The sequence below is a fragment of the Staurois parvus genome, unplaced genomic scaffold (genome assembly GCF_062004578.1).
Source record: "Staurois parvus isolate SC_StPar_1 unplaced genomic scaffold, SC_StPar_1.0 ptg000439l, whole genome shotgun sequence".
NCBI classification, from domain to species: Eukaryota; Metazoa; Chordata; class Amphibia; order Anura; family Ranidae; genus Staurois; species Staurois parvus.
This window is the reverse complement of record NW_028318235.1, coordinates 6249555-6273301: the sequence shown is the minus strand read 5'-3', so window position 1 is coordinate 6273301 and position 23747 is coordinate 6249555. Positions and strand designations below refer to the sequence as shown.

General features: G+C 41.3%; 1 protein-coding gene across 1 annotated transcript in view; it reads right to left on the bottom strand.

Annotated features, from left to right (window-relative positions):
* The window catches only part of LOC149454062 (uncharacterized), a 104644-nt gene that overhangs the window by 58258 nt on the left and 22639 nt on the right, over positions 1-23747 (bottom strand). Inside the window, 4 exon segments of the mRNA XM_089687850.1 lie at positions 16117-16413; positions 16618-16897; positions 17258-17671; positions 21378-21442. Coding sequence (XP_089543976.1) covers positions 16117-16413; positions 16618-16897; positions 17258-17671; positions 21378-21442 — 1056 coding nt within the window.

Here is a 23747-nt window from a genome sequence, read left to right as displayed (position 1 = left end):
GATCACTGTATTGGTGTCACTGGGGATGTCAGTGACCCCAAGTCAGTTCCCCCCCAGTGTCAGAATGTCCGCCGCAGTCTCGCCATAAGTCGCTGATTGCCGCCATAAGTCACTAATCACCACTATTATTAGTATAAAGAAAAAAAAATTCAGTATCTATACCGCCATTTGTAAATGCTATAACTTTCACATAATCCAATTCGTTTACATGTATTGGCATTTTTTTTAGCAAAGACATGCCGCAGAATACATTTTGGCCGACATTTATGATGAAATTCGATTTTTAAATTTTTTTACTGGACATGTTTTATAGCAAAAAGTCCAAAATATTGTTTTTTTATTATCAAAATTGTTGGGCGCAAAAAATAAAAAAACGCACAGGCGATCAAAAACCACCAAAAGAAAGCCCAATTCGTGGGGAAAAAAGATGTAAATGTAATTTTGGTGCAGCGTTGCATGACCGCGCAATTGCCAGTTAAAATAACAGCGCCTTAACACAAACCGCTTATGGAACCGCTTCCTGACCGGTCTATAGCAGAAATACTGCTACAGGGCAACACGGGTGCGCAAAATCATATATATATATATATATATATATATATATATATATATATATATATATGCGTGATTCGCACTCCCATGGTTTTCACGCCCCTCCCAGATGGCGTCAGATTGCCCCTCAGTACACCAATAATCAGATTTAACCCCTTAATTGCCAGGAAGATGCTTATATACAATAAACCTCCATTGCTAGTATAGTGTCTGAACAGATCAATATCTTTGATCAGATCAGCACTATACCAGCATTCATATTACACCGTTCCAAATTATTATGCAAATTCTATTTAAGTGTCAACAAGATGAAATATTTTGTTTTTCAGTTTAACTCATGGATGGCATTGTGTTTCAGGGCTCTTTTGATCACTGAAAACAAGCTCGGACACCTGTGATAATTAGATTGGCCAGTGAGCCCAATTTAAGGAAAAACTTCTAAAGGAGGGTGTTCCACATTATTAAGCAGAGCACCATTTTCAAGCAATATGGGGAAGAAAAAGGATCTCTCTGCTGCCGAAAAGAGTGAAATAGTTCATTGCCTTGGACAAGGTATGAAAACATTAGATATTTCATGAAAACTTAAGCGTGATCATCGCATTGTTAAGAGATTTGTGGCTGATTCAGAGCACAGATGGGTTTGTGCAGATAAAGGCACATTGAGGAAGATTTCTGCCAGATCCATGCATTGGATCAAGAGAGCAGCTGCTAAAATACCATTACATAGCAGCAAACAGATATTTGAAGCTGCTGGTGCCTCTGGAGTCCCACGGACATCAAGGTGTAGAGTCCTCCAGAGTCTTGCAACTGTGCATAAACCTTCTATTCGGCCACCACTAACCAATGCTCACAAGCAGAAAAGGCTGCATTGGGCAGAAAAATACATGAAAACTAATTTTCAAACAGTCCTGTTCACTGATGAGTGCCGTGCAACACTGGATGGTCCAGATGGATAGAGTAGTGGATGGTTGGTGGACGGCCACCCTGTTCCAACAAGGCTGCGACGTCAGCAAGGTGGTGATGGAGTCATGTTTTGGGCCAGAATCATGGGAACAGAGCTGGTCAGCCCCTTTAGGGTCCCCGAAGGTGTAAAGATGACCTCTGCAAAGTATATGGAGTTTTTGACTGACCACTTTCTTCCCTGGTACAGAAGGAAGAACTATGCTTTCTGTAATAAAATCATCTTCAGGCATGACAATGCACCATCTCATGCTGCAAAGAATACATCTGCATCAATGGCTGTTATGGGGATAAAAGGAGAGAAAGTCATGGTGTGGCCTCCATCCTCCTCTGACCTCAATCCTATTGAGAACCTTTGGAGCATCCCCAAGCAAAAGATCTATGAGGGTGGGAGGCAGTTTACATCCAAACAGCAGCTCTGGGAGGCTATTCTGACATCTTGCAAACAAATTCAAGCAGAAACTGTTCAAAAACTCATAAGTTCAATGGATGCAAGACTTGTGAAGCTGCTATAAAATAAGGGGTCCTATGTTAAAATGTAACGTGACCTGTTAAAATGTTTAAAAAGCTAAAATGTTGTTAAAAGTTTGATTGAAATAGCTTTTGATTTCAGTAAATATGCTGCAAACACAACAAATGACAATTTTCAGTTCTTTACAACCTATAAAGTGTTTTGAAACTTACTGTGCGTAATAATTTGGAACAGTGCTTTGTAAGTTTTTTATGTTTAAAAAAAATACTATTATCATTAGAAAGTTTGTTCAATAAAATTTGAATTGTACTCTTAATAGTCAATAACATGAGAATTATGCTGACTGTTATTTACATCAATTATTTAGGTAAATGAGAAAAATATCATTTCCATAATAATTTGGAACACGGTGAAGTATAGCGTCCCCAAAAATGCAGCGTTAGCGGGATCAGCCATGGCACCTGCCAGTACCTGCATTTAGCCCCTACCCTTACCCCCCTTCTCCCCCAGCAAGTTCAGTGTCAGTAGGTCACTGTTACTTGATATATTGTACACAAAACCGCAGTGTTGGAAGAAACAGGCCTGATCTCTGTTAGCACTTGCCATAAATTTTGATGACTCTCATATGCAGCAGAGTGCCAGTACTAGTGCTGCGCTACCTTTTGGTAAACTGGCGAGCACCAGCGGTCTAGTACATCCTGGTCTTTCACATACCTCTTAGATTGTAAGCTCCCAGGATCAGGCCCTCCTAACCCTCTTGTATTGAACTGTATTGTTGCTGTATTGTCTCCCGTTATATTGTAAAGCGCTGAGCAAACTGTTGGCGCTATATAAATCCTGTATAATAATAATACCAGCACTGCAGTATGACTTGGCGACGTGGCAAGTCCCATAAGTGCAGTACAAGCTGGTGCGGTGGCGAGCACAAGTATTGTCCCGCAACCACCAAGAATTCGCACACAGGCCCATAGAGCTCCTAGTATCTTTCCGATTGGCAACCCACAAATTCTGCAGCACCCGTACTTCCCGAATTCACTGCCCAACCCAGAACTCAGGCGGAAACAGCAAATTTAACTACTCCCCTTGATTTTTTGGAGCTGTTTTTCACGGAAGATCTGTATGCATTGACTGGACTGGCGTTTTATACGCACAACAATGTATCGCCACCAACCAAAATTCAAACCTTGCCAGACCATTCGCATAGAAACCCAGTACGGTTTTCGAATTTATATTTATTTGGGGCCTAACCCTTAACATGGGCATTACTAAAAAAAATGAATTGTGGTTGTATTGGTCCACAGACCTGATTCATCATATGCCGTGTTCTCTGCTGCCATGGTCAGGCATAGATATGAGAGTATAATGTGTTTTATGCATTTCAACGACAATACACTCTGTCGTCCTTGAGGTGACCCTGAATTTGACTGGCTACACAAAATTCAGCCCCTCGTAAATCACCTTAACCAAAAATTAGCAGATGTCTATACTCCCCAGCAAAAAATCTGCAATGATGAGTCCCTCATTAATTTTTCTGGCCGCCTTACATTCAAACAATTTTTCCCCAGCAAGCGTGCCAGATATGGGGTCAAGATGTAGAAGACCTGTGAGAGGACAACAGGCTATACTTATAAGCTTCGGATTTACGAGGGAAAAGATAGTCACGTGGAGCCCCCCGGATTCCCAGACTACATGGGGAGCAGTGGCAAGTTAGTTTGGGACTTGATGTCATCCTTTTTCCATATGGGGTACCACTTGTACGTGGACAATTTTTATTTAAGAGTGCCACTATTTAGACATTTGTACAATCTTGGAACTGGCGCATGTAGCAAAGTGTGACCTAATGTGTGCCCACCATTAGAAGTGGGTGGATGCAGGGCGGTATATTTTAATGGTGGGCAGAGATTTCTTTTCTTTTTTCATTCAGTCCACAGGCTGCGTACAAAAAAAAAAAAAAGAACATAGCATATATACCCAACAAGGACCAGCGATGTACTGGTACATCACTGGACTTTGAATGGTTATACCAGGATGATGCCTACAGCTGCAGGCATCATCCTGGTATAATTTTTTTAAGCTGGCGATCAGCTTTCATGTAAAATTAATCCTAGTGGCTAATTAGCTGCAGGATTGCTTTTACAAGCAGCGGGAAACAATGCCCCCCCTCCACCGCTGCCTTCCTCGGCCTTCTCGGGCAGTCCCCTGCCATCGGGGGAACCAGAGAATGCAGCCGGTGTTTCTGCCAGCTGATCATAGAGCTGATTGGAGACCAGAATGGTGAAGGAATCAGAAGCTGCAAGCATTTCATTCAGTTTCGCAGGATATAAACAGCGTCATTTGTAAATTGGGAAAGCATCTGATCACACCGATCTTGGTATGATTAGATAATGTAAGGGCAGAGGAGATATCTAGAGTCTGACACAACCTAGATTTCTGAAAAAAGAATATATGACAATGCCCATTGAAGTTATAGGGGATATTTGCATTCCCTGTGATAGTATTAAAAGTGATCAAGAAAAAAAAAAAAAAAAGAGGCAGTGTAAAAATAATTAAAAAAATCAAAATAAATTATACTGTGTTTTGTGCATTAAAAGTAAAAAAAGTGTATTTTTTTTTAAAAAAAAATTGCGTTTGAAAAATCGCTGCGCGAGTACTATGTGACAGAAAAATTGCAGCACCCACCATTTTATCCAATAGGGCATTTGCTTTAAAAAAATATATAATGTTTGGGGTTTAAATTAATTTCCTAGCAAAACATACAGATTTTTTTCATGTGAACAAAAAGTGTCAGAAAAGGCTTGGTCATAAGGTGGTTAGAAGAGTGAATGATGTGTGGCATAAACTTCTAATGCTGGGCATAAAATGCCCCCACCCCCCAAAACGACCCCTTTTTGGAAAGTAGACACCCCAAACTATTTGCTGAGAGGCATGTTGAATCAATTGAAGAATTTATTTTTTTTACCACAAGTTTTTGGAAAATGACAAACAAAAAAAGTTTTTTTTTTACACAAAATTGTCATTTAAATGATTTATTGCTCACACATGCCATGGGTATATGTGGAATTACTCCCCAAAATACATTCTGCTACTTCTCCCGAGTATGGGGGTACCACATGTGAGAGACATTTTGGCAGTCTAGCCAAGTACAGGACCCCAAAATCCAATAAGCACCTTCAGGCTTTTATTTCCTCATTACACTTCCTGACTACCTATCACAGTTTTGGAGGCCCTGAAATGCCAGGATAGCACCAAACCCCCCAAATGACCCATTTTTGGAAAGTAGACACCCCAAGGAATTTGATAAGAAGCATAGTGAGTATTTTGCAGATCTCGAACCTGGGCCTTCTGCAGTGAGAGACAATGTTTTTTCTCACTGAGCCACCTGGAATGCTGGACAGCTCCCTTGACAATTCTTTGGATGATCCTGCCTTGGCCCTGTTTTCTCTTGAACCTTGAACTCCTTGCTCCTCCCATGAACTTCCTATAAAAGCCATGTCTCTGCACTTCCTGGTTGCCAGATTATTGTGCCTTACCAGCCAATATCCCGCTTATTGTTCCTGCTGCCGTCTATACCTCTGCTACCGACCTTTGGCTTGTTCCTGACCACGATTTCATCTCATCCTCATCCACTACCATCTGTGACCGACCCTTGGCTTGTTTGACTCTGCTGCTGCTTATCCCAAATCTGTTTCATCCGCTATCGGTTACCGGCTTGCTCATTCCCTGGTGGGGTGATCCTGAGATCTGCGACTTGGTATTGACACGCAGCCAAATCCATCTCCACCATTAGGAGCTCTGGTGAAAACCAGTTGGTGCTTAGACCCCACACCTCAGGTGAGCCTGCGTGATTTCCCAGGGTGACCTGCCTGTGTACCTATCCTGCTGGTTTAAGGTAAGCCTTACACTGCTATAGCAACTGGTCTCTGAACCTGACCCAGACCGTGACACGTTTGTTGCCACACGTTTTTGGAAAATGAAGAAAAAAAAAAAAACATTTTTTTCTTTTCTTTTTTTATATTTCAAAACTTTGTGAGAAAAAAATGAGATCTGCAAAATACTTACTATGCCTCTTTTTAAATTCCTTGGGGTGTCTACTTTCCAAAAAGGGGTCCTTTGGGGGGGGGGATTGGTGCTATCCTGGCATTTCAGGGCCTTCGAAACTGTGATAGGTAGTGAAGAAGTGAAATGAGGAAGTTACGCACCTTCAGGCTTTCAAAGTGGTCATTGGATTTCAGGCTCCTGTATGTGGCTAGGCTCCCAAAAAGTCTCACACATGTGGTATCCCCATACTCGGTAGAAGCAGCAGAATGTATTTTAGGGTGCAATTCCACATATGCCCATGGCTTGTGCGAGAAATATATAATTTAAATGACAACTTTGTGTAAAAAAAACAAACAAATTTTCCAGAAAATCGTGGAAAAAAAATAAATCTTCCACGGACTCAATATGGCTCTCAGCAGATAGCTTAGGGTGTGTACTTTCCGAAAAGGGGTCATTTGGGGGTGTTTGTACTATCCTGGTATTTTAGCACCTCAAGAAATGTGATGAGCAGTCAGAAAGGAAAAGCTGTGTAACTTCCATTATCTATACCATAGTTTGTAGACGCTATAACTTTCACACAAAGCAATAAATATACACTTATTGGGATTTTTTTTACCAAAAACATGTAGCAGAATACATTTTGGTCTAAATTTATAACTAACTTTGAGTTTACTATATATTTTTTATAGTCGAAAGTAAAAAAATATAGTTTTTCTTCAAAATTCTTTTTTTTTGTTTATAGCGTGAAAAATAAAAAGCGCACAGGTGATCAAATACCACCCAAAGAAAGCTCTATTTGTGTGAAAAAAAGGACGCAAATTTCGTTTAGGTACAGCATTGCATGACCACGCAATTATCAGTTGAATTAGTGCAGTGCCGAGTAGCAAAAAGAGGCCTGGTCATTAAGGGGGGTAAATCCTCTAGAGCAGGGGTGGCCAACCTGCGGCTCTCCAGCTGCTGCAGGACTACAAGTTCCATCATGCCTCTGCAAGTCAGTAACTTCCCATCTTTGCAATGCCTCATGGGAAATGTAGTTCCACAACAGCTGGAGAGCCACAGGTTAGCCACCCCTGCTCTAGAGGGCAAGTGGTTAATACTAGAAAATGTTTGATTCTGTAATGGTTAATTCTTTCCTCTATGTATTTTTTTTTATTTATATATTTATTTTTTAAACATGTTTACATGCCAATAGAGGTTAGAGTTATTCACTAATATTTTTTCAATTGAAAGAGGTTGTTTGATAACTTAGAATCATTTGAATAGTTATTTATATAATCTTGTTCTATTTTTTAACATCAATCCCATGAAGAACCTAAAAAGGCCTCCTTAGATATCCCTGGTATAAATAAATTACTTTCTCTATAGTAAGTAATAAACTGAGACTAGAAGTATGGATGCACACAAAATTATATATAGTAGGGAAAAAAAATATAACAAAAGGAAAAAAATCATTTAAACAAAATTTATATAAAAAATTATTCATCATATCCCAAGATTGAACAGATTTCAAATTAGAAGATAAATTATATGACAGATTACAGCAGAGGGGATATAGTACCAAGAGATTCAGAAAGGTGCTTTTATGGGCTAAATAACAGAAAAGAGTAGATTTGATCTTGAAACAAACTTAAATAAGGATTGTGTCAAACAGAATGTAAGTGGATTCATAGGCTCAAAGCTTTAATACCCCCTGGGTTAAACAAAAAGAACAGCTTTGTATCTTTTTTGTAATATATGTTAATATAAGCACATGTATTTTGCCATTTACTTTTTGTCTGTGGTTATTGATTTGCAATACTGTGTTTTTGTGCAGATATTCCACTGATACAAAGAATCTCTTTCTCCTCATAGAAGTTCCAGGAAGCATGAAAGGCCTCTTACAAGCTTTCCATTCATGTGATAACTGTGTTTTGGGGTCAGATCTGCCAGCTAATCCTAATCATTAGTCTGAGACTAGTATCTGTCAAGTTTAACACATTCGCAGCCCCTCAGATAGATTACAGCTTTCATTAGACTGTTTATGTGCATATGCTAGAAGTGGTTAAAAGTTAGTGTCACACCATCTCTGGGTGCTGCAAACATGAAAGAAAAATATCCCATGTCTTGGCCTTACCAGCCAGTAATGTGGACTTTAAACAAAGAAAAATACACACAAGGGAAAAAGATGGACTCTACTGGTACCAAAAAGGACATACAAGTGTTTTTAGAACAACTTTACATTAGTTTATTTATAAACAATATATACATATTAAAAGCAATGCTGGGGAGGTATTCAATTCCCAGTTATGCAGATCACTTAAAACGAATGAATCACTCCTTGATTTATGGTCCAAGACATCTACGTGTTTCACAAAAGCTGCTTCTTCAGGACCTCATTTTTCAAAAAAAGGGAGTGAATAGTGTGTCTAAAAAAATATATAACAATTTATAATACTAAATACACTGTTCAAAATATTTAAGAAACACTGTGAAAACACATCAGATCTCAATGGAGAAAAATATCACTCTGGATATCTATACTGATATGGACTGGGTAATGTGTTAGGAACGTAAGGATGCCCCATCGTTTGAATTCAGTCCTCTGTAGGTTGATATGTTTCATTTACCCAAAAATCAAAATGAAAAAATGATGCAGCAGGCTAATCCATTTTGCTCACAATTCATTGCAGCAACTCAAAATGGTCGTATGGCCCCCACATGCTTGTATGCATGCCTGACAACATTGGGGCATGCTCCTAATGAGATGGCAGATGATGTTCTGGGGTATTCCTTCCCAGATCTGGACCAGGGAATCACTGAGCTCCTGGACAGTCTGAGGTGCAACCTGGTGTCATCGGATGGACTGAAACATGATATTTCAGAGGTGTTCTATTGAATTTAGGTCAGGCAAGTGTGGGGGCCATTCAATGGTATTAATTCCCTCATCCTCCAGGAACTGCCTGCATTCTCTCGCCACATGAGGTCCGGCATTGTCATGCACCAAGAAGAACCCAGGACCCACTGCACCAGCGTAGGGTCTGACAATGGGTCCAAGGATTTCATCCCGATACATAATGGCAGTCGAGGTGCCATTGTCTAGCCTGTAGAGGTTTGTGTGTCCCTATATTGATATGCTTCCCCAGACCATCACTGACCCACCACCAAAATGGTCATGCTGAATGATGTTATAGCCAGCATAACATTCTCCACGGCTTCTCCAAACCTTTTCATGTGTCACATGTGCTCAGGATTAACCTGCTCTCATCTGTGAAAAGCACAGGGTGCCAGTGGTGGACCTGCCAATTCTGGTGTTCAATGGCAAATGCCAATCGAGCTCTATGGTGCCGGGCAGTGAGCACAGGGCCCACTAGAGGACATCGGCCCTCAGGTCACCCTCATGAAGTCTGTTTCTGATTGTTTGGACAGAGACATTCACACCAGTGGCCTGCTGGAGGTAATTTTGTAGGGCTCTGGCAGTATTCATCCTTTTCCTCCTTGCACAAAGGAGCAGATACCGATCCTGCTGATGGCTTAAAGACTTTCTATGGCCCTGTCCAGTTCTCATAGAGTAACTTCCTGTCTCCTGGAATCTCCTCCATGAGACTGTGCTAGGAGACACAGCAAACCTGACGATGTCACATATTGATGTGTCATCCTGGAGGAGTTGGACTGCCTGTGCAACCTCTGTAGGGTCCAGGTATCGCCTCATGCTACCAGTACTGACACTGACCATAGCCAAATGCAAAACTAATGAAAAAAAGTCAAAAAACTTGACTAGGGAAAAAATGTCAGTGGCTTCCACCTGTAAAACCATTCCTGTTTTGGGGGTCATTTTATTGTTGCCCATCTAGTACAACTGTTGTTAATTTAATTAACACCAAAGCAGCTGAAACTGATTAACAACCCTCTCTGCTACTTAGACTAGATCAATATCCCAGGAGTTGAATTGACTTGATACTATACTCTGGTTAAAAGTGTTCCTTTAATTTTTTTTGTGCAGTGTATATTCTAAACACATACAAAATGTACTTAAATTTTATATACTTTTCTTCCCTAACTACTCACATATTGTTTCAAAGTGTCAGGTGCAGGCAGTGTGGAGGCAACCAATGGCAACACTATACCCCAATGTGGCCACTCAACTTCAGTTGTACCTATACAGACATATAGAACACATTCCCAAACACGTGTGCTAAACAAAGCCACACACCTATCATAACTGGGTGTTCAAAACCAACAGGATATTGCTATGAGAAACCAATAAATTTAACCATCCGCTTATGTCAACTCACTTAATGGGTGTAGTAGTCGATTATGGGTTCATAACACTAATCAGGCACCTTTCATAGCATAGAAGCAAATACATATAGCGGAGATCCATCTCAGGATCATCAAAGGATCATCTATAATTATATTATTACATAAGGATCAGAATATTATCAGACCCAAACTTAGACCATAACCACCTCTAAGAATAGAAAATAAAAATTACCTGTTAAATATAGATTTTTTTTACATGCTAATTGATATTCCGGGCCACTCAAAGCATGCAATCCAATCCCACTATAAATTTAAACATCAATACTGAGTGGATAGTCTATATTATATGTTTATTCAAGCTAAAGACAATAGACACAACACATTAAGCAGTTCTAAAACATACCTGTATAGAACCGATAATGCTGCACTACATTTGAATCATCTGTTCAGCATAACTAAGCCTATTGTAATGCTGGTCCCAGTTTTCACCCAAAATGTTATACAGATCCCCCAGGTCCCACATTATATTGTAGACTTACAAAGTATTTTTAAAAATAAAAAACAATAATAGAAATCCAATGTCATATAAAGCCTGATTATCAATAGCTGTTCTGCATCAAATCTAGTCCTTTCAGCTTACCTCTTACAGACTACATCCAACCACAATGCACGCCACAATAAATGGGGCAAAATCAGGGCTTCCTTATATATCCAAAAATGGCACCTTCAAAAGAAGGATTATTTAGGCAAGTAAGTATTTTAACCAAATCCATATTGTCAAACTCCAAGCTATATAATCTTGAATGCTTATTGGATTTAAGCTTATCAGGAAATGTGTATTTGTGTAATGAGAATGAGGGAGGGTGTGGCCCAAAGGAGATCAACACCCTATATCAAGGTGTGCATATTATTAGGCAGCTTCTTTTCCTCAGGCAAAATGGGCCAAAAAAGAGATTTAACTGACTCTGAAACGTCAAAAATTATAAAAAGTCTTTCAGAGGGATGCAGCACTTTTGCAACACTCCACCTTGCTGGCGTCTGATTCAAAGTGGAGCTTTGTGCCCGGTTACTGATCTAGCCACTGGCCCATCCATTTGGTTCGTCAAGAGTCAATCTCATCTCATCAGTCCATAAAACCTTTGAAAAATCTGTCTTCAGATATTTCTTGGCCCAGTGCTGCATCCCTCTGAAAGGCTTTTTACAGTTTTTCACGTTGCAGAGCCAATTATCTATTTTTGGTCCATTTTGCCTGAGGAAAAGAAGCTGCCTAATAATTATGTACACCTTGATATAGGGTGTTGATCTCCTTAGACCACACCCTCCCTCATTACACAAATACACATCACCTGATATGCTTAAATCCAATACGTATTCAAGTTTATACAGCTTGGAGTTGGAAAAAAATGATGCTTTGGTCAAAAAACTCACTTGTCTAATAATTCTTCACAGTGTATATACACACACTATTTTGCCAAAGGTATTGGGATACCCCCTCCAAATCATTTGATTCAGGTGGTCCAATCACCTCCATGGCCACAGGTGTATAAATTCAAGCCAGAAAACAAAAAAAAGAAAATTGCCTGTGACACTCCTTCACAGATCAGGTGCTGTTTATGAATTCAATGAAACAAATCACTGCTAGTGTTTGAGTAGCAACGTGGTCTACTCATTGGCTGAAATTTGTAACAACTTAAAAGTAAACACATATGATACAATGTAACAAATACTTCATACTGTGACATGTGAGCATAAACATAATCCCAGAGGTAAAGCTGTATAACTAGACATACAGTGGGGCAAAAAAGTATTTAGTCAGCCACCAATTGTGCAAGTTCTCCCACTTAAAAAGATGAGAGAGGCCTGTAATTGGCATCATAGGTAGACCTCAACTATGAGAGACAAAATGAGAAAAAAAATCCAGACAATCACATTGGCTGATTTGGAAAGAATTTATTTGCAAATTATGGTGGAAAATAAGTATTTGGTCAATATCAAAAGTTCATCTCAATACTATATATATATCCTTTGTTGGCAATGACAGAGGTCAAACGTTTCCTGTAAGTCTTCACAAGGTTGGCACACACTGTTGCTGGTATGTTGGCCCATTCCTCCATGCAGATCTCCTCTAGAGCAGTGATGTTTTGGGGCTGTCGCTGGGCAACACGGACTATCAACTCACTTCAAAGGTTTTCTATGGGGTTGAGATCTGGAGACTGGCTAGGCCACTCCAGGACCTTGAAATGCTTCTTACGAAGCCACTCCTTCGTTGCCCGGGCGGTATGTTTGGGATCATTGTCATGTTGGAAGACCCAGCCATGTTTCATCTTCAATGCGCTTGCTGATGGAAGGAGGTTTGCACTCAAAATCTCACGATACATGGCCCCATTCATTCTGTCCTGTACATGGATCAGTCGTCCTGGTCCCTTTGCGGAGAAACAGCCCCAAAGCATGATGTTGCCACCCCCATGCTTCACAGTAGGTATGGTGTTCTTTGGATGCAACTCAGCATTCTCTCTCCTCCAAACACGACGAGTTGTGTTTCTACCAAACAGTTCTATTTTGGTTTCATCTGACCATATGACATTCTCCCAATCCTCTTCTGGATCCTCCAAATGCTCTCTAGCAAACTTCAGACGGGCCCGGACATGTACTGGCTTAAGCAGGGGGACACGTCTGGCACTGCAGGATCTGAGTCCCTGGCGGCGTAGTGTGTTTCTGATGGTAGCCTTTGTTACGTTGGTCCCAGCTCTCTGCAGGTCATTCACTAGGTCCCCCCGTGTGGTCCTGGGATTTCTGCTCACCGTTCTTGTGATCATTTTGACCCCACGGGGTGAGATCTTGCGTGGAGCCCCAGATCAAGGGAGATTATCAGTGGTCTTGTATGTCTTCCATTTTCTAATTATTGCTCCCACAGTTGATTTGTTCACACCAAGCTGATTGCCTATTGCAGATTCAGTCTTCCCAGCCTGGTGCAGGTCTACAATTTTGTTTCTGGTGTACTTCGACAGCTCTTTGGTCTTCACCATAGTAGAGTTTGGAGTGTGACTGTTTGAGGTTTCGGACAGGTGTCTTTTATACTGATAACAAGTTCAAACAGGTGCCATTGATACAGGTAATGAGTGCAGGACAGGGGAGCCTCTTAAAGAAGAAGGTACAGGACTGTGAGAGCCAGAAATCTTGCTTGTTTGTTGGTGACCAAATACTTATTTTCCACCATAATTTGCAAATAAATTCTTTCCAAATCAGCCAATGTGATTTTCTGGATTTTTTTTTCTCATTTTGTCTCTTATAGTTGAGGTCTACCTATGATGCCAATTACAGGCCTCTCTCATCTTTTTAAGCGGGAGAACTTGCACAATTGGTGGCTGACTAAATACTTTTTTGCCCCACTGCATATACAGACACAAATGGGACCAGGCTGCCAACTCAAATCTGGCTTGGGAGGAACGATATCTCAAATTAATAAATGGGGATGGGGAGAGAGGCACCCAAGGAACCAATATAGTGTAGTATGTCAATTTATTTAAAAGATCATTGAAATCATATAATATTGCACTCACAAGGGTGAAGTGTTTGCAGGCATGTCATTATGGCAGAGGTCCATAACCGCAAGTAGATGGATGGCTTGATTCACTGAGAGCTGGAGGGAGAGGCAGCCACTGGAGGTGCAGAGATGATGGGCGTTTTAGAGCGCGGGATGCAAAGCCAGGAGCTTAGCAAAAAGTGCTTCAGCTGCTATGTGCACTAGTGGATCAGCGGATCGCTGAAACCGAAGCTTCACTGGACAGGACTGCCGTGCAGGAAAGGATGAGCAGCCAAAAAACACCACCGAGGGAGTGAGTTTGTGACTCCTGGGAACATTTTTTCGGAAGAACAACAAACTTCCTTCATCAGCCTAACACAATAGCTTACCTTCGGAAAATAAGTAGTGTGAGTTAATTGTTAACCCCTACTGATCTGAATTCTGGCTGGAAATAGCATCAAGACAGATAACACTGGAACTGTCTTTCCAAAAAGACCAGATCAAACAGATTCATATCGTTAAGCAGCAATCAAACCAAAAACAGTAGGAATAATAAATTAAGTGAACCTCATCAATCCTAAAAATGTGTGTGTGTGTATATATATATATGTGTATATATATATATATATATATATATATATATACACACACACACACACACACACTTTCCCTTCGGATTCAACATTTATCATGGGACACTACACTCCCACAAATGTGGGCCATTAATTTTTTCCTAACAAATTCATTCAAGACCATGTTGCAAAAATGAATATACCCCAATGAAAGTCTTAGGAGAAAAGCTAAATTTCAGACAACAAAATCCTAATTAACAAGAATTAAACTACAGGTGAGTCTAATTATTAATCGGGTATCCAGCAGACAGTTGATTATAAAAGGGCATTACTTAAGAAAACCCCTTCCCGCTTCATGCTGTCAGCAATGGCACCACATGGAAGAGAAACGTCATAAGGCCTGAGAAAAAAAAATTATTTACACAAGAAAGGTGAAGGCTACAAGAATATCAGCAATGCTTTACTTATCAGTCAGAATACTGTAGCAAAAGTGATGCAAAAATTTAACAAAGATGGAACTGCAACCACCTCACAGAGACATCCAGGCCATCCAAGGAAGTTAACACTTTGACATGAGCATCTTCTGATGAGAAGGGTTGAAGAAAATCACCCTGCAAGTTCACTGCAGTTAGCTAAAGAAGCAAAAAACCAAACTGGAGAGATTGTTTCCTGTGACACAATATGGTGTACACTGCAGTGGAATGGCATGCATGGGTGTTGTCCACAAAGGAAGCCTCTCCTAAAGCCCACCCAGAAAAATTTGCCAGGGCCTATGCTGAAAAAGAAGATGACTACTGGAACTCTATACTCTGCAGTGATGAGACCAAGATAAATGTTTTTGGAACTGATGGCTTCAAAACTGTATACAAAGGTGAGAAGTACAAAGAAAAATGCATGGTGCATACAGTGAAACAAGGTGGTGGTGGCGGCAGTGTCCTTCTGTGGGGCTGCATGAGTGCTGCTAGTGTCGGGAAGCTGCATTTCATTGATGGTATCATGAATTCACAGATGTACTGCTCTATATTGAAAGAAAACATGCCACCATCACTCCGTGCCCTTGGCACTTTTCCAATATGACAATGATCCAAAACACACATCTAAGGCTACTGTTACATTTCTGAAGAACAGGGTGAAAGTGATTCAGTGGCCAAGTGTTACTAACAGGGGACAGGCTCAAAGACCATTGCTATAGCAGTGGAAAGGCTCACACCAAGACCAGCAGGATAGGTACACAGGCAGGTCACCATGGTGGAGTGATCATCTGAGGTGTGGAGTCTAAGAACTAACCAGTGTTCACCAGAGCTCCTGATGGTGAAGATGCATTTTGCTGCATGCTAGCACCAGGGTGCTGTCCTCAGAATCACCCCACCAGGAGGTGAGCAAGAAGAGGTCTGTCCAGTAACGTATTAAGCAGGTAAGGATCTAACAGAAGCGTGGTCAGTAAACAAACCAAGGTCAGTAATGAGCAGTTGCAGCTTGGGATAAGGCAGAAGTGTAGTCGAGAACAAGCCAAGGGTGAATAACGTGGTAGCAAAATATAGATGACAGCAGGGAAGGCAAGGAGCAAGATACTGGCTGGAGAGCACAATAATCTGGCAAACAGGAAGTGCAGAGACATATCTTATATCAGGAAGTTCATGGGAGGAGCAAGGGGTTCAAGGTTCATGATGAACACGGTCAAGGCAGGATCATTAAAATAATTGTCAAGGGTGCTGTCCAGCATTCCAAGTGGCTCAGCAAGAAGAAACATTGCCACTCACCACAGAAGATCCAGGTTCGGACCCAGGCTCTGACAGTACTCCCCTCCTCACAGGACATCCCCTGGATGTCTTTGGACCAGGCTTGTGGAGAAACCTCTGGTGGAATTCTCTTGTTAATCTAGGAGCATTAACGTTTTCCTTAGGCTCCCAAGAATTCTCCTCTTGCCCATATCCTTCCCATTGAACAAGATATTGCAATTTATTTCTAAACATCCTAGAGTCAAGAATTTTCTCCAACACATATTCTTCTTCACCCTGTACCTCAACAGGTGGAGGAGGTGAAAGAATTCTTCCAGATAAAGGATTTTCATGAAATGGTTTGAATAGCAATATGTGTAAAACCGGGTGAATCTTTATACTGTCAGGAAGTTTTAAGAGAAAGGTGACTGGGTTGATCTGAGCAGATATCTGGAAAGGTCCCACAAACTTTTGACCCAACTTTGCAGATGAAACATGAACCTTCAGCTTTTTGGTTGATAGCCAAACCTTGTCGCCCACATGAAAGGTAGGAAATTTTCTGCGATGTCTGTCGGCAGCCTTTTTATAACATTCCTGAGCCTCCCCCAAAGTCTCAATCAATTTCACCTGAATCTCCTGCAATGTAGTTAATCTGTTGGCAACAGCAGCAATTTGAGTTGCGATAGGGAGATCAGGAATAAAAACTGGATGATACCCTGCTGTAGGAAGATAGTCCACCCAGTCATCCTGAAGATAGCTGACAAAACACTAAAGTTACTGCTCCAAAGTTTGATTGGTCCCCTCGGTCTGACCATTAGACTGAGGATGAAAAGCAGATGACAGGTTAATTGTTACACCTAAAGCTGAACAAAAGCTTTTCCAAAATTTTGAAGTATTTCTCTGTCAGATACCACATCATCTGGAATTCCATGTAGTTTAAAAACATCTTGAACCATCAGCACCGCAGTTTGTTCAGCAGAAGGCACCCCCTTAACCGGTATAAAATGAGCCATCTTAGTAAGACGTTCAACCACTACCAAGATAGTGGTTATTTCTTTTAAGGTTAGGTAAATCGACAACAAAGTCCATAGAAATTGACCCCCAAGGTCTTAATGGAACAGGAAGTGGCTGGAGCAACCCCAAAGGAGAAGCACGGGGTGTCTTATGGCATGCGCACATCAGACAGGAGGCCACATAGCGTTTGACATCTTTCTTATAACCAGGCCACCAGAAGAAACGTGACAAAAGTTCATCTGTCTTAGAAATCCCAAAATGTCCTGCAAGTTTAGAATCATTAACTAATTTGAGGGCTTCCACCCAAGCAGATTCAGGTACATAGAAACGATGTGCTTGAGTCCAAAAGCCATTTTTGTATTCAAAGTTAATGTCCTTAGGAGGATGATTGCGTAAGTCATTCTTATACCCCTCTTTGAGAAGACTCAAAAATGTCTTGGTACTTGTGGCCCAAAGGAAGTTCTTTTGAGTTAGAATTGAACATTCAGAGTCGCCTTCCTGGGGAGGCTCAGACAACATCCTTGATAAGGTATCGGCCTTACCATTCCTCAATCCAGGTCGATACGAGATAATAAAATTGAATCTGGAAAAGAATAAAGACCAACGTGCTTGTCTAGAAGAAAATCTCTTTGCAGAGGGAATGAATTCCAGATTTGTATGATCAGTGAGAACAGTTACAGGATGATTAGCCTCTTCCAGCAGATACCTCCATATTGAAAAGGCTTCGTTCATTGCCAGTAACTATTTATTCCCAATGTCATAATTGCTTTCAGCTGAAGACATCAAACAAGAGAAGTACAGTAAGCACAAGGATAAGCTGCATTTTTTCATCACTTTGCTGAGACAGGATAGCTCCCACGGCGGAATCAGAAGCATCCACTTCCACTATAAAGGGTAGTTCAGGATCGGGATGTACCAAAATTGATGCAGAAGTGAAAAGAGTTCTTAGCTTTCCAAAAGCTGTTTGTGCCTCAGGGGTCCACATGACGGGTATCCCTTTCTTTGTCAGCTGTGTAATTGGAGCTATCACCTTAGAGAAGTTTCTTATGAATTTTCTGTAGAAGTTGGCAAACCCGACAAAACGTTGAATTGTCTTACCATTTCTAGGGGCTGGCCAATCTACCACTGCTTTGATCTTCTCAGGATCCATGCTCACTCCTTCTGGAGAAATAATATAGCCTAAGAACTGGATCTGGGTTTGTTCAAACCCGCATTTCTCCAATTTAATGTAAAGTCTATTCTTCCTTAATCTTTCAAGAATGGTACAAACATGTTTGCGGTGCTCCTTCAGATTATCGGAAAAGATGAGAATATCATCCACATAAGCAATCGCAAATTGGTCCAACAGATAACGAAAAACATCATTGATGAAGTGCTGAAAAGTTGCAGGGGCATTGCAAAGTCCAAACAGCATAACCAAGGACTCGAAATGACCATACCTGGCTCTAAAGGCAGTTTTCCATTCATCTCCTTGACAAATGCAGACAAGGTTATATGCCCCTCGTAAGTCAAGTTTTGTTAAGATTTTGGCTGAACGAAGTCTTTCCAACATTTCGAAGATCAAAGGGAGTGGATAGCAGTTTTTAATAGTGATTTTATTCATGTCCCTGTAGTCAATGCATGAACACAAGGTGGAGTCTCTCTATTCAATGAAGAACAGGGCTGCTCCTGCAGGAGATCTTGAGTGTCAAATAAAGCCCTTCTCTAAATTCTCATCAAGCCACTCCCTGAGCACATTTAATTTGGGTTCTGACAGATTGAAAAGGCAGCCAAACGGTATTTCTGCCCCTGGGAGCAGCTCAATGGGACAATCATATGGGTGCTGAGGAGGTAATTGATCGGCATTTTTCTTATCACAGACATCCCGGAACTCATGGTACTCTGGAGGCAAGTTGTCATATGACTGGATAGCTACCACATCAACTTGAGATTCCTTGGCCGGTGAAGAACTTGTGTGACAAAGTTCTGTACAGTATTTTTCACAGTGGGGGGATGTAAAATCTATAATATGTGCTCCCCAATTGATGGAGGGATTGTGAGTGGAGAACCAAGGAATGCCCAGGATGATAGGAAACTTGGGTGATGTAATCAGCTGAAAGATGATCGTCTCACAATGGTCAGCCGCAAACTGCAGTACCAGAGGAGCTGTTTTATGGGTAACAGGTCCTGTAGATAAGGGTGAACCATCAACTCTCTATATATCAATAGGGGCACAAGTATTTCTTACTTGAATATTATTGCTGTGGGCAAATTCTCTATCCATAAAGTTCCCCCCATCCCCGGAGTCCAGCATAGCTGAGCAGGAGATTTCACGGATGACAAAAAGGGGTGACAAAAGAGAGTAGAGTTTTCACTTTATTTTCTTGGGGAGACAGACTGGCTAATAGAGTTTATTTGTTCAGGCACAATCATGTCAGCCATAGCAACTGTTCTTCTAACTTTGTTAGGACAATTAACTTCAAAATGACCAGAGTCCCCACAATATAGACATAAGTTCTCTGAACATCTCTCTCTCTCCTAAATGGAAATAGATCTTTTGATAGCATCAACCTGCATAGGCTTGGGAGTGTTAGAACCCAGAGAGACTTTTGAATCCTGCTGAACAAATGGACTAGCAGAGAAATGCATGCCACCATTATTTCCAAACATTCCTAGCCTCTCCTTCCTCCTTTCTGTAAGTCTTTCATCAATTTGGATACATAATTTGATGAAGGCCGCAAGATCATTAGGAGTATCTACTCTGGCAAGCTCATCCTTTACCTGTTCAGAAAGCCCTTGGCGGAACTGGCTTTTTTGTGCTGCAGGGTTCCAAGTGGTATCTGCGATCCAACATCTGAATTCAGCTGTGTATTCAACGACAGAGCATTTACCCTGTCGCAGACTATGCAACTTTGCTTCGGCAGTAGCACAGCAGTTGAGATCATCAAAAACCTGATTAATTGCTGTCAAAAAGGTCTCAAAATTAATCAGAGTGCCACTGTCTTGTTCTATATAAGGGGAGGCGCAAGCTAGAGATTCCCCAGTCAGAAGTCCAATAATAAACATTACCTTCTTTTCTCTGAAGGAAATACAGTAGGGTGCATTTGGAAATATATACAACAGTGATTAAGGAAACCCCTGTAATGGTGGCTGTCTCCATTAAACTTAAATGGTTGAGGCTGGGGCATATGTGTGTTACTATCATCTCGCTCCAGCAAGTAGCTCTGCAGAGTATGAATCTCTCCCTGTTGCCTATCCACTATACTTTCCAGTTCGGCAACTTTTTCTTGATCGGTAACCCCAAATTCCTGCAGCTCAGCAATTTGCTGCCTAAAAGGAGCCACAACTTTTGCTATAGCGGCCTCCATGTTTGGGCCAGATTATTCTGTCATGATCAGGGGAATAGGTACACAGGCAGGTCACTGTGGCAGAGGAGTACTAACCGGTGTTCACCAGAGCTCCTGGTGGTGAAGATGGATTTTGCTGCGTATTAGCACCAGGTCCCAGTCCTCAGGATCACCCCACCAGGAGGTGAGTAGGCAGAGGTCCAGTAGCTTAATAAGCAGGTAAGGATCTAACAGAAGCGTGGTCAGTAAACAAGCCAAGGTCGGTAATGAGCAGTCACAGGTTGGGATCAGGCAGAAGCGTAGTCGAGAACAAGCCAAGGTCGGTAATGAGCAGTCGCAGGTTGGGATAAGGCAGAAGCATAGTCAAGAACAAGCTAAGGGTCAATAACGAGTGGTAGCAAAATATGGATGGCAGCAGAGAAGGCAAGGAGCAAGATACTGGCTGGAGAGAACAATAATCTGGCAAACGGGAAGTGCAGAGACATGGCTTATATCAGGAAGTTCATAGGAAGAGCAAGGGGTTCAAGGTTCATCACAAACAAGGCTAAGGCAGGATCATTCAAATAATTGTCAAGGGAGCTGTCCAGCATTCCAGGTGGCTCAGCAAGAAGAAACATTGCCACTCACCACAGAAGGCCCAGGATCTGCCACCAAGTATGTCTCCTGATCTGAACCCACACACCTATGGGGAATTCTGAAGAGAAACGCTGAGCATCACTCTCCGTCCAGCATCATCATTTAGGCTCTAAAAGAGGTCGCTCTTGAAGAATGGAAAAAGATAGATGTTGCAATATGTCACCAATTTTTTCATTTCATGCCTAGAAGACTTGGTGGTGTCCTTACAAATCATGGTGGTCATACAAAATACTAGATGTAGCAGTTTTTGTTGTCGGGCGTATACAAACTTGCATCAACTAATTTGTGTAAAACTGAAGATTTTGTAATCTAAGTTATATTACTAACCTTACTTGGACCTGAATATTGATTCTTGCCAGCAGCAGCCAATAGGTTTTGTAATGTGGAATGACCTAAAGGGGAGGGAGAGAGAAAGGTGAGTGAGGGAAAATGTGCATCTAATGAGGATGAGAGATCTCAGATGCTTGTAGCCTCAAAAGGAAAGAAATAATGGGAGATAAAGAGGAATCATGAAAAAATGTTGAAAGGTGTTGGAACAGATCATATGATGGTATTAACTTTCAATTCTTCATTTAGACCATTGGGTGTAAGACTACCTAGTTTTGAATATCCAATAGGTTTCTTGGGCACATAATATTTTGAACCTCTTGCCTTTGTCCAGAGCTGCTGGTATAGATTGAATGGCTGTGACTCTACAGTACATTTGGAGGAGTCACTATTGTGATGTTGTATGAAATGTCTAGCAATGCTGGATGCAGGGCCTTCATCTTCTACATTTCTCCAAACCTAGTTCGCAAGGGCCTGATGGTATGACCCATGTAACATAGTTTACAGGGACAGGTGATGATAAATATCATGAAGTTGGAGGAACATGTTAAAAATTCCTCTATGGCATAAGACCAGCCATTCCTATCAGTAAACTGTTTTTGTCCATGGTAAACACGAACACAAGTCATACATTTGTTCTTTCAGCACTGTAACATCCCTCTGAGAGGAAGGTGGGGATAGTAATCTGAGACCAAGGGCCTTTATCCTTCACTTTACTGGGAGCTATTCGATTTTTGAAATTTTACGCTCTTAAACACCAAGTTTGGCACTTCTGGAGTATACCCCAGTGTTTAGAAAGAATTGCACGAATCAACCAATGTTGGTCCTTAAACTGTGTCATGAAAAACGATGTCAGGAATGGACTTGCCAATAGTAGTGGGACTCACCTGCCTTGTGGGCTGCAGTACCAGGGCTGGCCAGCGGGTGCTCTCAACAACCAGAGGTTCACTTCGGCAATTAGCCATCACCTGGGGCTGATTGCAGGTGGTGTATTTAAGGGATGGCCAGACCTGCAGTCTGTGCCTTGGTGTGTGTTTTTCCATGGGCCCCTGTACCTTGTAACCTGCATTTCTGTTCCTGTTCCTGCTACTGCCTGACTTGTTGCCGACCCTGCCTGATCCTGACCTCTGCTGACTTTTCCTGTTTGATCCCTGGCTTGTGACCCTGACCATTCTCTCCGCCTGCTCCTCCTGTACCTACCTGCCCGATAGTTATTGACCCGGCCTGCCTGACTACGTTGTGCTCTATATGTATATGTACCTGTGTATCTTTATCAGTTTAGGTTTGGGTTTGTTTCACCTTGTTGTATGTATTTGTGTTAGCTTGGGGTTTGGTGCACTGCGTTTGTTTGTATTGTTAGTCTTAATAAATTGTCTTATTTATACCATATCTGAAGCTTGCGTTTCCCTGTGTCAGTCCACACACTTCTGGTCACACCTCCATCCCTGACAAACGAACCTTTTCTGGGTGGTGGAGCTTACTTGGATGGAGCAACATAGGGGGACTGATATGATATCTGATATTTAAAAAAATACCTGATGAATATCCTCCTCTTTATGAGCTTTCTTGAGAAACTTTTTTTAAAAGTTTCCCTGTGTCAGTCCACACACTTCTGGTCACACCTCCATCCCTGACAAACGAACCTTTTCTGGGTGGTGGAGCTTACTTGGATGGAGCAACATAGGGGGACTGATATGATATCTGATATTTAAAAAAATACCTGATGAATATCCTCCTCTTTATGAGCTTTCTTGAGAAACTTTTTTTAAGAATGAAACTTTGAGCTTGATAGTCAGCTAGAGTGCTGCAGTTGTGTCTGAGCTAACAAAACTGACTAAAAGGAATATTGGAAATCCACTTCTAATGATGACAACAGTTTCTATGGAGATATGAGAAGCTGTAGGCTCGAAGTGTGTGCAAGATCTAATTACGGACTGATAATGGTACAATTCAAGGTCCGAAAAAATTAGAATGTTGGGATTTGTAACAATGGTAAATTTGATTCCAAAAGGGTTATCATTGCAATAACCCAAAAATTCCATAATAGTACTGGGGTCCCCTTGCCAGATGATGATGACATCATCAATATACCACCCGTAATATACCAAGTGATGGGAGAACTTGTTGTGGGCCCAGATATATTGGTCTTCCCATAATGCCATGAACAGGTTGGCATAACTCGGCACAAAACTCATGACCATTGCTGTGCCATGGATTTGAAGGTAAAAATGTTGAATAAAATTTAAATAATTGTGGTATAGTATAAACTTTGTGGCTTCCATCAAAAAATTGGCCTGAAGAGAATTTAAATTTCCTTCTTTAACTAGGAAATATTGAACAGCGGCTAAACCCTTGTCATGGGATATGCTC